We start from the raw sequence: 14,383 nt of genomic DNA on the forward strand, positions 1-14,383 counted from the left end.
TTTTTTTTACTAGTCGAATAAATATTCCGATGAAAAGGATCAATTTATATGCTTACCTTATGTATGAAAATCTCATACCCACAAGAGAAGCATTCTGCAAGTATATAATTTGATTTACATTATCGCATTAATATCGATATTTGAGTTTTATAAAATATGATCTTAATACGTGTAAAATTTATTTCTAGTTGGCAACATGATCAATGTATTTATTTATTCAATAACACAAAAAAATTGTTAGGGAATTTATAAGTGTAAGTCCTTGTTGGATGCAAAGTAGTTTCGAGGATTAGCATTGGTGTAATCTCTGCATATGTATTTGCAAAATACAGACTGGGATTTGTATGAATTTTTATCATCTTACAGCTTCTCAGAGCTGTTATGATGTTTCATCATAACAGCTAAGCTACTCTCCTTTAAATCATTCTTCAATTTTTTAGGGTTACTAAATCATTTTTTGAAGTATTTTATTTTTACTTTCAGGCAAGTCATATATTATAAAACTATAAATATTATTATTTAAAGAGTTCTTTTGCTTCCCTTACTCATTTTCACCAAATAAAAGCAGTATTTTCTTCCTGTCTTACTAGTAAAATAGTAAGAGTTGTAAAAATGCAACCTGCCGGTATGTAAAAAACACTAGAAAATTAGCACTATAAGCCTCTCAGATTGTTTGAGAGCTGGGCAGCTTAGTTACATGGAGTTTTACTAGATTTGCTTCAAGCAGCTATGGTAAACATAAAACATTACTTCCTATCCAGCAAAGGCATAGGCAAGAATTACTTTATTGTCGATTCTCTTAGTTCAATAAGGACTTTTTTTATAAATCCCCAACACATTCTCAGTGTTACTGTTTGTCATTTATGATCACACACTACAATGATTTCTTTATACATATAATTAAATGTAATACATTCAAGAATAAATAACAGTAATTACATCCATGAAAAAAAACACTCTTCAGATTGCTAAATAAAAAAAATATTGCTACAACTCTAAAAATAAAAACTATTCGATTAGAGGAGAATTTAACTAAAATAATTGTTCAACGAAAGTCTCAATGACTTTTAAGAAATTTATTGATTAATTATTACTCTGATAGTATAAAATTAAGAGCTAAATTAAAAAAGTCATTTATTTCCTTTAAAATTGTTCTAATTTAAAAGCTATTTCAGTAGTAGTCATATATAAAAAGTAGCCATTACTTAATCAAAAATATAACAGGATAGCATTTCATGATTTTTTCTATTTACAAAAGATCAAAATGCTACTTTCAAAAGAATATAAATACTCATTTTCCTGAGGTTTTTTTATTGGACATCAAAGGGCCTAATATATTATAATTTTCATCATGTTTGTCGGAAAAGAGTATCCTCATAATTAAATCTGTTTGATTGGTAAGAATATCTAAGTAAAACATGGTATATTTATGGTTACCAGTATCATGCACGTACTAACTTTATGATTGGACATATTTTTAACGTTGTTACTTTGCTTGATTTTATTGTATCTTGTTCCACAAATACTAAAGTAATTACCATACAAAAAAATTGAAAAAGAAAAATGATTTAATATCCGCTAAAAGTTGGTAATTATGATTAAATATACTATTTCTTTTAAATTAATAAGATAATTCAAAATAAAAGAAAAAAATACTGTTGAACATTTTTTATTACAAAAAATTATCACATTAGTTACAATATCCATTAAACAAGAAAAAATAATTTTTTTAATCGTTTTAAATTTTATAAATATGTGATAAAATTTTAGAATCCTTAGCTTTATGCATCATAATTTAATTTTTCATAGTTAACTACACATATATATTTTCATTAGTAATCCAAAACCTCGGACTTATCTTCAGTCCAACAGTTTTCCTTTTTATTCCAATTAAGTCGATGATCCTATTAATTAATTACGTTGGTCCAAGTATTATCTCTACCAAAATCTCTCAAAAAGATTGTATGTACTCCGCTGAAAGGGAAATTTATTGTCACTTTATGCTCTGTTTTGTTTCCATCGCTTATCAATTTTCATAAAAATTATTATAACTCATGTTTTTAAAGAAAAAATATCGAATAGAAATATTGAAAACAGTTATATTACAAACAATTCTGAATGATACGTTTTATTACTTATAACTAGATCCACATCATATGCAGAGACGACATGGGATGAAATCAAAGATATTTTTGTTATATGTTTTACTTTTAAAAGGACACTTGAAACTTCATAAAAAGAGTTAAATTGGAATTTTGATGTAAAGTTTGGTTTCTGTTGGATATTTCATGTAAAATAACATAATCAATATTTTTTTTCTAAAATATATCATAATTTTTTCCTTATAAGGTTAAGAATCATTTTTTTTTTTTTAAATGAGAGTTTGAGTTAGTTGGAACGTATTTATGATTCTTTAAGGTATAAAAAAATAAATTTTATAATTTTTATTATGAATAAGACTTAATTGTACCTTCAAAGCCATGGTACATTAATATAAATATTTACATTTTTTAATAATGTAATCAAGTTGATCTCAAAGTCTTGTTAAGATATTTTTGTTATTAAAAACATTTTTGAGGTTTTTTATTTATATTATAGCTTGATAAAAGTTTATACAAATGATAAGTTTTCTTTTTAATTTATTAGATAAAAATCAGGGGGTAAAGGGTTAACATAACATTAAGACCATACAACATTTACCAATGGCTTCAAATATGAACACCACACAACCCCATCAAATAATTGTAAAATTTGTCACATTAGGAACAGCGTAGTGGCTATAAATGATTATAAATATATCAGGATTACAAATTAATAAGTTTTTCTATTCTATATGCTATTATAAAGTACTCTTTGACTTCCAAAATCAATACTTTACAGACAATTAAATTGATTTTAAAACATATTATTATAAAATAATATTTATGTTACATATTATGATTATATTTTTAAAGAAAATAATACATTTTTTAGTCATTCGTTATCAATACCTTACAAACTTTTGACAAGACAAATATACACTTTGTAATTTGATGTACAAGCAATTGAAAAAAACAAAAATACCATGTTTTGTAAACGTATTTTTCAAAGGGTAACAAAAAACTTTGTGACAAACCACTAATTAGAAAATTACACATTCAAGTTTTTATTAAGACATTGTCAGTTACATATTGAGAAACCATTGAGTACAAATTTCAACTAAAAAATAGCACAATAATGGAAATTATATTTGAGGTTAGTATAAAAATTACTAATATATGTAACACACTCTGAAGTACATTATAAAAACCAAGTTTCTAAATTTGTTATTTTAATAGATCAAAATGAAAACCACAATAAAACTTTTTCTACTGCGAAATATCGATTTTGTCAACCATTTTGAATGTCTATGGATTGCTTCACGATTTTGTGCATCATCCATATGGAAGTTATCATAATAATTGTCTCTATATCTTTTCAATTTTTATATATGTAATACCAAAGTGAGTACAGATGACACTATTTCCTCATTTTTCCTCGTGGTATATGAAATTTTAAAACATATTTATTAATTGATTTGAAATGGAGGGGGTGTTTAGTTAGTTCTAAAGTAATCCTTACACCTCAGTGTTCCTACTAGAAAACAAGTACTTCACAAGACAACTGAAATCGGAGAAATAATGATCACGTGGTAATTGTTGAATTTAAAGGTTTGACGAAATTCTACAAATTATGTGTTTGAGAACTTTAACAGTATTCATAAGTTGTATGTCCACGTCAGGGGTTCCCATCCAGTGTTCATCAGAGACTTTGTGCGCTGCAGTGTATCGTAAAGGGCTCAGTGACAGATCATATAAAAAAATTGGTTGAGTATATTTAATATGCCCTGGACATTTAAAAAAATTTACAACTAATCATGTTAACCTGTAGTGATGAAAAAGTTAGGAATTTCCAAAATGAATGGATTATAGAATTGTAAGTAGAAGTATAAACTTGATTACACTGTAAATTAATATTATATGAGTAATGCTCAATATACGTTGTGCATGTTTATTATATTTATATTAAGCATATTTTACCAGACATATTTTTTTGCGTGTCACTTCACAAAACGGCTATATCCAGTTTTCAAATTTAAAATTGTTCTAAAATTTAAAAAACTTGATGTACCAAGTCAACAATACAATAAAGAATATATATTTTAAACAATATAATACTAAAGAAAAAATAACTCAACTCTTAACATTACTATAAATGTACAATGAATTAAATTATTAAAAAGAATTAATTATTCATTAAAACTGTAATATCTAATGAGTAAAAATTCATTACAACTTTTACTCAACAAATATAAAAAAGTAAGAACAAATATTTGATATTATATTTTCAATGATATTCATTATATTTATTAATGTATATGATTCATTTATTGGTACTTCATTTTTTATTAATTTAAAAAGAAAATAATAGTTTTAATTTACCCTGTTCATATTATTTTAATAAAATTGACATATTTAATATACTCGAATATGTGTCTATAAACATATTATATTAGGGTAAACAAAAAGTTTAGTGAGCTATTTCTCACAATTAATACATTGTACAAAAAATAAGATTAATTACGCTTAAAGGTTAAGCATACACTTAAAAAAGTTCATTTACATTTTTGAGTTTGGTGAAGCCAGTTGTGTATTACAGTGTTTCAAAATGGAAGTACAAACTAGAAAATTTGATAAATTCTTCAGTATCCCTACGTTCAAGTTGAAAAGCTGGGGGAGGCATGAGACATCCTAAATTTGGTTATTTATAATACGTATCATGGTGAATCATCCATAGTCACTCCAACTAGGTCCCCAAAAACAAAATAATTATTATAACACTGTATACATTTGAGTGAGGCCCCGACTTTTTCTAAAAAAACGTAATTTGGTACTGTGTATGAACCTAATGGCCACATTAGTGTAGTTTAATTTAATAAAGGTTTACTCATACAAGTAAAGGTTTTGCTAGATTTTCTTAAATCCCGGTAAATTTTTGTCGAGTTGGATTTTTTTTTAATTTTGGGATCCCATTAGAAAACTAAATTGGCTCTAAATTAAATTAACATATTGTCATTTTTTTCTCAATTATATTTTTTTCTATATAAAACATTTTTATTAAACTACATAATGTCTTCTTATTATGTTTCAAAGTTATGGTCGTTTACGTATTTTAATTAACATTTTGGTGTACCTTAACCTCTGATCTTGATTTCTCAAAATATGTTGGGTTCTTACCGTGACCATATATAATCTTCTCAGTAGGTTTAATTACAATCGTTTTGTAACTTTTGCCCTAGTCTTGGTGACTAAAAAACAATCAAACAGTGGCAAAAACTTAACCTCCGTTCAACACTGTGAAATCTAAGTATTATATTTCCTATTATACTTTTAAGAAGAAAGAATACATTTTAAGCCAGTTCTATTTACCTCCAATTACATATATTCTCAATATTCATTTTTTTTTTATGTTGTAACTTGTGCTAATAGTGCGTATGTTGGGTTTATTGAGCTCCCGGCTGCCACTTTTTGAAATTTTGTTATCCAATCTGACCCATAACAAAAAAAATCAAATTATGAACGAGCAAAATTTTTATTGAATCTTGGGTTGTAAAATTGTGTAATACACTACCCAAGTCGCGTACTAAAAGTCTAGTTGTGCATCAAGAGAATAAATTAATTCTTTTTTAAAATTCATTTAATATGTATTCCACTTTTAATTTAATGAATTAAATATATTTATATGGAGCATATATTATAAAATAATGAAATGTAGGAGTTTCTGAGAATTTTTTGTAGATTTAAAACCCAGAAAATACCTACAAATTCCAGGAAAACCAGAATTATTTATGACAATGAAATAAAATTAAAACTTTAAGGGTTGGTCTGACAGATTATTTCATCAAAAATTATTAAAAAATTATATAGTTTGGTGTACTTTACCCGATTTAACCTAATGCGGCCTTAACGAAACCATATGATCTCTTAAGAGCAGTATCAGAGTGGGCACAAATGATTTACTTGGACAAATTGCTATTTAGCCGATCAAATTGACTGTGGTAAGTGCGGTCATAGTAAAATTAATTACATATAAATCAGAGAAAGATGATGGCTACATTTTCTTGCTCCAAATTTGATAACAAAAACAAAAATGAAGATTTACCAAAACACAAACAATCTTTATTCGTTCAAATCGATGCGTTTGTTGGAACAGGCCAAACACTAGCGTATTAATATAAAAGTAATATAATCGTTCAAAAGTTAACATAAATACTCATTTACATATTCATATCTGTTATTTTTATACTATTTAGCTCTAAGGATGATGTACGATCATATACTTGTTTTCATAAACATGATCAAAAGTATGTATGAAATATCGTCATATTCATTTATTTATTGAAATATCAATGTCAGTAAAATCTAAAGGTGTTCAGTTTTATGAAAATAATAATCGGGTTGTGATCTTCCAAAATTCAGATAAAAAAATTAAAGATCTTGCTATTATATGTTTAATAATCAATTTTAAGTAAATGTACACTTAATTAGAACCTACAACCCTTGTTTAAACTATATTAACAATATGAAATAACAAAGTGAATTAATGACTTCTTTCATACTTTTGATGGAAACTTTATTTTACTAAATTTGTTGATTTAACACAAAAAGCTGTTATTTTCTAGTATATGGATTATATTAAAACCAACTCACGTTTTTTTCTGAAAAAAGGTAATTTTTAAAAATCACTAGGTATACATTAATATTCATAAAAATGGTTCAAACTTTGTTGATGGTATTTTTTTATTAAAAGGAAGACTTATAAAGAAATTTTAACTTTTGAACGAAACATTTAATAATTAAAGCCCTACTGTAGATATCCAATACAAAATACATATGTATTTAAATAGAAATGATACTCTGGTTGATAAAAACTTGGTTGACTCAGAGACATTTATAACTTTTTATTATGTAATTGGAGTATGTTTGCTAATTTTAAAAACACGTTTTACCTCATAAAAAGTTCATTAATACAACACTATACAGTTGAATACCGATTTTATAGATGAGTGTAATCAAATTCAATTTTTCTATGGAAGCTATTCAGGGGGACATTTTTCACAGGACCAGTCATGAAACCGAAATAGATTAATACATCATTTATTTGAACGGTCAATCCAGAATTTCTAGAACGAATTGCTAAATCGTTCATCATAAAGAAGCAATATATTTAAATAAAGGCAGATGATTGATTCGCAGATTTTGAGTCCTTTTTGCCATTGTTTTCATTTTTGTCCATGTTTTTTTAAAGACAGAGCGGAATTTGTCTTTATTTCCTTCTTTGTCCTCTCATAACTGTTTTTAGTCAGTATAAAAAACGTCATGAAAGCTAAGCTGCTTTCCTCCCAAGAAATTTTTTAATTGTCAAGGTTATTATGTCAATTTTCAGTGTATTTTTTCAACATATCGAAAGGTCATATTTTTTACAACCATGTGTCATAACACATTTTTTTTTTTCTTTTTTCATTTCCTCTCTTTTTAGGAAAAAGACTTTGGAGTGGTTCTTTTTCTTTAAAAAAAATGTAAAAAATATTTCAAAATACATATTTAATGAAATATTGAAAACTAATTTTATTATTGTACATGTAAGATCCGTTAAGTAAATAATGTCATATAAATTTATAATACTTTAAACGTAATAATCTATATTCACATTTATATTTACTATTGATTTTTTTAAGTGACTAATATTGAAGTGAAAGAAGAACTCTACGTTTGCCCAGAATTAAGCTTTGTGTACCTTAATTTCCATGATGAAATGTGTGTTTATAAGTATGTTTATTAATTTGGTAATATAATAAGAAATATTTAAATACAAAAATAGGTTATAATAAAACTTATAAAAAAATATAATTTTACTCCTACATAAAAAGCTTTATAATTGGCAATCCAAAGATTAATCAGTATTTTTACATTCAAAAGCTGTTATTATTCTTGAGGAGTGTACAGATAAATCCAATTTTGATGTTTCAACCCATTTTGATATAAGACATATCATTTTATCCCCTTTTTGTTTACTAACTTCTTACTTCAATGACAAGGACCAATTTTTTTGTGTAATTTTTACTTAATTTATTTATAAATGAGTAACTGGAATGGTGAATTTTACTATTCTTAATTGTTATCAGAGGTCAGAATTTGGACTTGAGGCTTGCAACTTGATTTGGGATTAAGTTCATATTTTGAAAACTTATGACTCGACTTGATGTCACAATCACGACTTGACTTTAAAACAATAAATATAATACTCACAATAAAATTCACATAAATATTCTTTTTTTTTTTTTTTTTTGCTAGGAACAATTATAATACTATAAATTTAAATAAACGGTAAAAAATAATTTAGCCATTTATTTGACGTTATTTTAAACGTGAAATGACCTTATCTAATCATTTAACTTAAGAATTCTAAATACTTCGATTTCTACTTCACTTTATTCCATAATTAAATAAGTGGTCATATTCAAATAATAAATACATATTTCAAGAATAAATACAGCTACTTATAAGTATCGAATGATTCCCTAATGATTTTGTTACAAACATATTTATACCTAAAAATAATAGTATAAATAAGAATCAAATAATGGTTAATTAAGGCTAGCATATAGTTTAAAGGATATCCTACCATACTAGCAAGTAGCCAACATTACTCTGCTTTTCACGTGCCTATAGCTAGAGTTGTAAAATACTTTTAAAAAAATTCGATATGCCAATCACAACAGTATGTTGACTTATTTTCCAAAGCTGTTAATATTATTCTTTAAGCCTTTAGAAGGTAATCCTAAATATATATAATGTAATAACTATTGTGTGTGTCCATAAAAGACAAAAAGTAACAATGGAGATTTGTGGATGAATGATAGGGGTATGCCCGTATTGCACTCAGAGTAGAATTGATCATTCAGATCGGACTAAATCCTAGCTATGTTCTAATTTATTTTCTTTTTTCGCCTTCCGGTCTAACTGGATATAGCTTTTCTAATTAAATAATAAATTATTATGAAAATCGTGTGTATTTTGGGGAGGTAAAAAACAACAACCTAAAAGCAACACAATAACCCAGACAAATTTTGGAGGAGAGCAGCTTAGCTGTCACGACGTTTCATAAGAGCAGCTACACTAAGCTTCGAGAGGAGAGGAGGGGGAGAAGGAAATAAACAAGGACATGGGTGTGAATTACATTGAAATCGATCCTCAATTCTACTCTGAATCCAACAAGGATTTAAAATTATATACTGCGACAAATCCTCAAGATAACACCCCTTCTTTTATGAGCACATAGGAATATTTGAAGAGGTATTGAATCCAATTGAATGTAGTAGCCGTTAGAAAGTTCACTAGTAGGAACAAAATAAAAATGACAACAGTTAATGGAAAGAAAATTTATTCTTCATATTACAAATTCCAAAATTGGATAAAAAATACGCACGATTTACATCACTAAACATTAATGAAAGTGTGAAGATTACCATGTTGATTTCCGATTAGTCTTTTTTCTTTTCGCCTGCCGAAAATGCTAAAATTTACAACTTCAAATATATGACCTATATTTGGAGTTTTAAATTTTAGCATTTTTGCGAAATGTTTACTAAATTGACAAAATAAGTGAAGAAATATTTTTAATATACACTGTACATCATTTTTTTTTAATATCAAAGTTGTTGTTTTTTTCATATGCACATATGTTTAAACACTATTTGCTACTCTTTATGCAAAAAAATCAGCCCTTCAAAGAAGCTACATTATATGTAATAAAATTTAACCTTAATTCAACATTTATTGATACTTTTTGTTTGGAAATAATAATAAAAATTGTTTAACTTTTTTTTTTGTTTTTTTTTTGCATTTACTTCCACTTCTATTTCTTTTAATAAAAGTAACTTTTCATACAAAAAAAAAGTTATTTTTGTTTACCATTTGTAATACATATAAAAAATAATACAATAAGTGTTCGACAGTAACTTCCAAGAAAAAAAATTTTGTGTAGGATATTTAACAATATTTGTGAGCTTATTTTCTTCTTATATTTTGATAGACTTGGGAAGAAGGAAATACAACTTATTCCTCATTCACCTATACTCCAAAACCAAATGATAATGGGAAACGTTTAACGTGTCGTGCAGAAAATACAAAATTAAAAGGTTCAGCCATTGAGGATGTTTGGAAACTTACGATCTATTGTAAGTTGTTATACTTTTTATAAATATATTTATTTCTTATGTATTTTCCAACAGATATTCCTGAAATCATACTAAACTTTGGTGCAAATCTCAATCCTAATAACATTGCGGAAGGCAATGATGTCTACTTTGAGTGTAATATTTCATCTAATCCTCCAGTATATAAGATTGTTTGGAGGCATAATGTAAGTATAGTATATACTACACATGCGTTTCGCCAACAAAAATGCATGCAAATAATGTGTATTGTTCAATTAATAATTATACTCAATTTATATTTATAAATTATTATGTATATTCCTTTGGATGTGCCAAAAATATCAAAGAAAAAGAATATGAAAGATCAGGATGCCTTATTACCATTTGGCCATTGCAATCCCTTTCCTGAAAGTTTTAAATTCCTCTTTCCAATCAGTATAGTGGCACAACATTTACGGGAGAGACCAATGTACAAATTTTTCCAATTTAGAAAAAGTAATTTTTTTTATATATTTTTTAAGGAAATCTTTTATTTTTTTATAGAAAAATAATTTCTATTTATTTTTCGAGTAAACGCCTCCTAAACTCTGCTTCAATTTCAGAATATATTTTATTGCCTATAGGTGACTGATTTTTTGAAGAATAATTTCGTATTTATTGTTTCTAATCCCCTTCAACTTTTGACGGGCGTTAACCCTACGTTAGTGGGGTATTAAACACCCCGAGAGTGATAAAAGTGCTTCTTATTCCTTTGAATCTACAATGTATTGCCAATTTTTTTAATAATCTCCTGTGACATTAAATTTGATTATATGACATTCTTTATTTATCTTAATAATGCCTTGTTTTGAACTTATTTGTATATGAGGCCATTTTTAATTGAGGTTTGTGAATTTAATTAAGTAAACCTGCTTAAATGTTGACTTTTGCCCCATCCATACAGCCTTTTTCTTTTCTTTTTTTTTAAATTAAAGGACAGTGGCATACTACAGTAGTTAAATATCTATGTAATAATGTAACTATTATTATATAAAATACATAAAACCTCTGCAAAAAATTATGAGTACTAAAATGATTCCAAAATTTCCATAAAATATTGAATTTTTCAATGTCTTTACTATCAAAATAAAAAATTATACCATGCTAAAACCCAAAACACATTTTTTTATGATTATTTCTAAATAAGGATTTATATTTTCTTGATAGCTTATATTCATAAATGTGTTTTTAGCATTATAATTCATATTTACGAGTACAAAATGGACAGGAATTGATAAAAAAAAATAAACATCATTTCAGTGAAGTAGACATTATTATCGTTTAACTGTTTATTATTTTATTAAATACGTTTAATATTTGAGGTTTTTTTTTTTTTGTTATTTTTTACTCAGTTCACTGACCGTGTTATGAAAAAAATATTCACAAACGAAGGTTTAATGTATTCATTGCAAAAAGAGTTCATGGACCACCTTTTTCCCTCTCTGCCACTACGACCCACTATTGACTCATTTTCCCTTTATTTACTTTAAAGGAGAGGAAAATAATTATTTTCAAATAAAGTGTAATCCTTTGCTACATGAGCAACGATGCAAGTAATTGTGACCCTTAGTGTGATTGCCATTCAATATGATAGCTAATTATATTTGAGAGAATATATCGGGTGCAAATAAACCTAAATAATTAAATTCAAGTTTGAGACCTTCAACTCCCAAGAAAGTTATCTAAAATATAACAAAACCAACATTATTGCGTAATGGTTTTGTATATCTATTAAAGTATCTACGAATAAAAAAGAAAAATATACCGTATTTTTTCAATATTATTTTTGTTTTGATATATCACAAAAGTTCATAATAAAAATGCTTTAATCATTTTTATATCTTATGTTTCTTCTCTTTTTTTTAACTTACATACAAAACAAAGTATTTAAGTAAAAATAAAAATCTATATTGAGTTTTAGATATAATTTATATTCTATTTTTTATATCTTCAAATAAGGATAAAAATCTTAAATATGACTACTTCAAATGTGTCCCAAAACTTTATAATATGATTAATTTTGAAATACTTCATAGTATATTGTTGTTTATGCTTAGCTTAGTTTTTCAAATGAAAGCAAGGAAGTTTTTTTTTAAATTAAACTTATCGTCCTTTCATTGTAAGTACTGGATTATCGTTAATTAAAGTATTCTTCATACTTTTTTTGTAAAGTAAAGTAAAGTAAGATACAAAATAATACCAACTAAAATAATGTCATTTTTTTCTATTTTTTAGAATAAAATTGTGAATCATAACAAATCGAAAGGTATCATCATCTCTGGTACAAGTCTTGTTCTACAAGAAGTCAAACGGAATGCAACTGGAACTTACTCTTGTACAGCTTCTAATACTGAAGGGGATGTCATATCAAATACAATAACTCTTAGAGTGATGTGTAAGTTGATTTTTGTTGTATATTTTTATCATTCTCATTAGCATAAAAATAAAGACATTGGTAATATAAATATAGGAGGGTAAAAGGATTCCGTACTTATATCAGTAGGGTAAGCATGAGTCATGCTCGGTTCAACATTATTTATTACTAATAAATAGACTTGTAAAAGTCAAGGAACGTGTCTACAAATTTTGAGACTTGTAGATAAACTGGTGGGAGTGTCCGGCGTTATTTAATGTTACTACACGTCGAAAACAGATAGACTGACACACTTTTATGTATTAATATAGAAGATATACCTAGTATGTACTCCCTTTTCTTTCCTTTTTAAACATTATTATTCCTTGAAAATCAAGAAGTACAAAGTTTTTAAAAAATTAAACGCACACTCAAAAATTATTTCTATTAAAACAAAGAGATAGACAGATAAATTTTGCTTTATTAATAAACATCAATGCAATAGAAGGGGGTGTTTTCAGTATTTTCTAATTCGGACAGTAATTCAAGATCTTATTTGTTTTTTGTTTTCTTGTATTTTTTGAAAAATGACCTCTTTATATGATACTAAATTACACTTAGGGAATATATGTACAAATATTTATACTTGGGGACATTTTTTTTTTAAATTATCATTTTCTTGAAATGAAGTTCAAGGTTAGACAACCTTTCAGAGTCTCGGCTCTAATGACGCGCGAGTTTTATGATTTTTTATTTATTTTTTTCCAAAAAATGTTTGAACTTTCAAGGTATTTGGGAGGGACTTATAAGTCAAAGTACAATTGAGGAGTGATCTCAGAGTAAACCCTGCCTACAAATTATTTTCCTGCTAAATATAGAGTTGCATTTTGTGTCTTTTTCCTTCCTTTTCTAACTTGTCATGACAGCTAAGCTGCTCTCCTCCAAAAAAAATTCAAATCGTCGGGGCTAACATGTCATTTTTCGGTTTCTTCTTTTAACATAGCATGTCAATATTACTTTTCCGTTGAAATCATATTTTTACTTATGACAAATTTGAAAATTGATCATTAGTCCAGGTTAAATTCTAATTTTTACCTATTAACGGATTCTATGACATTAGCAGATAGAAAATGTCATTAAAAATATTTTTTAATTTAAATGAGACCTCTAAATAAATGTTTCTGACTTTAGCAATTTTGATATCCGTTGAATGAATTCTGGATTCTTATTGGTTTTTGTAATTTTTCGATGAAGCAATACGTTTGAAACACTGCAAGGTCATAAGTAACAAACTTTCATATATTTCTGTTTAATAATCAATTAATTAAATATTTACAAATGCATCCAAAAGATTGTCAAACTGTTCAAATTGAAGATTACAAATCTAATGTACAAATTATATTATCGACTCTAAAAATCATATTTTTTAAAATTAATATGATAAACATAATGTCATCTATAATATTAATAAAATATCATTAACTTATTCGTTGACATCATAATCATTTTGGCAATGATGCGGGTGCAACTTTGTTCTAGAATACGTAATATTTTACAATAAGAAAAATAAAGATAAGCCAACATTACAAAAATTGGAACAAAAGAAATGCCAATCACTTCTCTATTATGAATTATCTTTAAATCTCGTAATTAAATCTTTCTGATCTTAGTTATAATAATATCCGTTTAATGAGTTATGGATTCTTATCATTATTATAGTTTTTGATATTTTTTACACTTAAGGTTTGTAAATA

General features: G+C 26.4%; 1 protein-coding gene across 2 annotated transcripts in view; it reads left to right on the forward strand.

Moving 5' to 3' along the window:
• The window catches only part of LOC121114950 (protein turtle homolog A), a 207,973-nt gene that overhangs the window by 137,477 nt on the left and 56,113 nt on the right, over nucleotides 1–14,383 (forward strand). For both annotated transcript variants that reach the window (XR_011779392.1, XM_040709076.2), the window contains exons 7-9: nucleotides 10,114–10,258; nucleotides 10,313–10,443; nucleotides 12,512–12,671. Coding sequence is in view for 1 of the 2 variants with exons in the window: in XM_040709076.2 (XP_040565010.2) it covers nucleotides 10,114–10,258; nucleotides 10,313–10,443; nucleotides 12,512–12,671 (436 nt within the window). In the remaining variant the exon portion in view is untranslated. The remainder of the gene's footprint in view (nucleotides 1–10,113; nucleotides 10,259–10,312; nucleotides 10,444–12,511; nucleotides 12,672–14,383) is intronic.

The sequence above is a fragment of the Lepeophtheirus salmonis genome, chromosome 3 (genome assembly GCF_016086655.4).
Source record: "Lepeophtheirus salmonis chromosome 3, UVic_Lsal_1.4, whole genome shotgun sequence".
Taxonomy (NCBI): domain Eukaryota; kingdom Metazoa; phylum Arthropoda; class Copepoda; order Siphonostomatoida; family Caligidae; genus Lepeophtheirus; species Lepeophtheirus salmonis.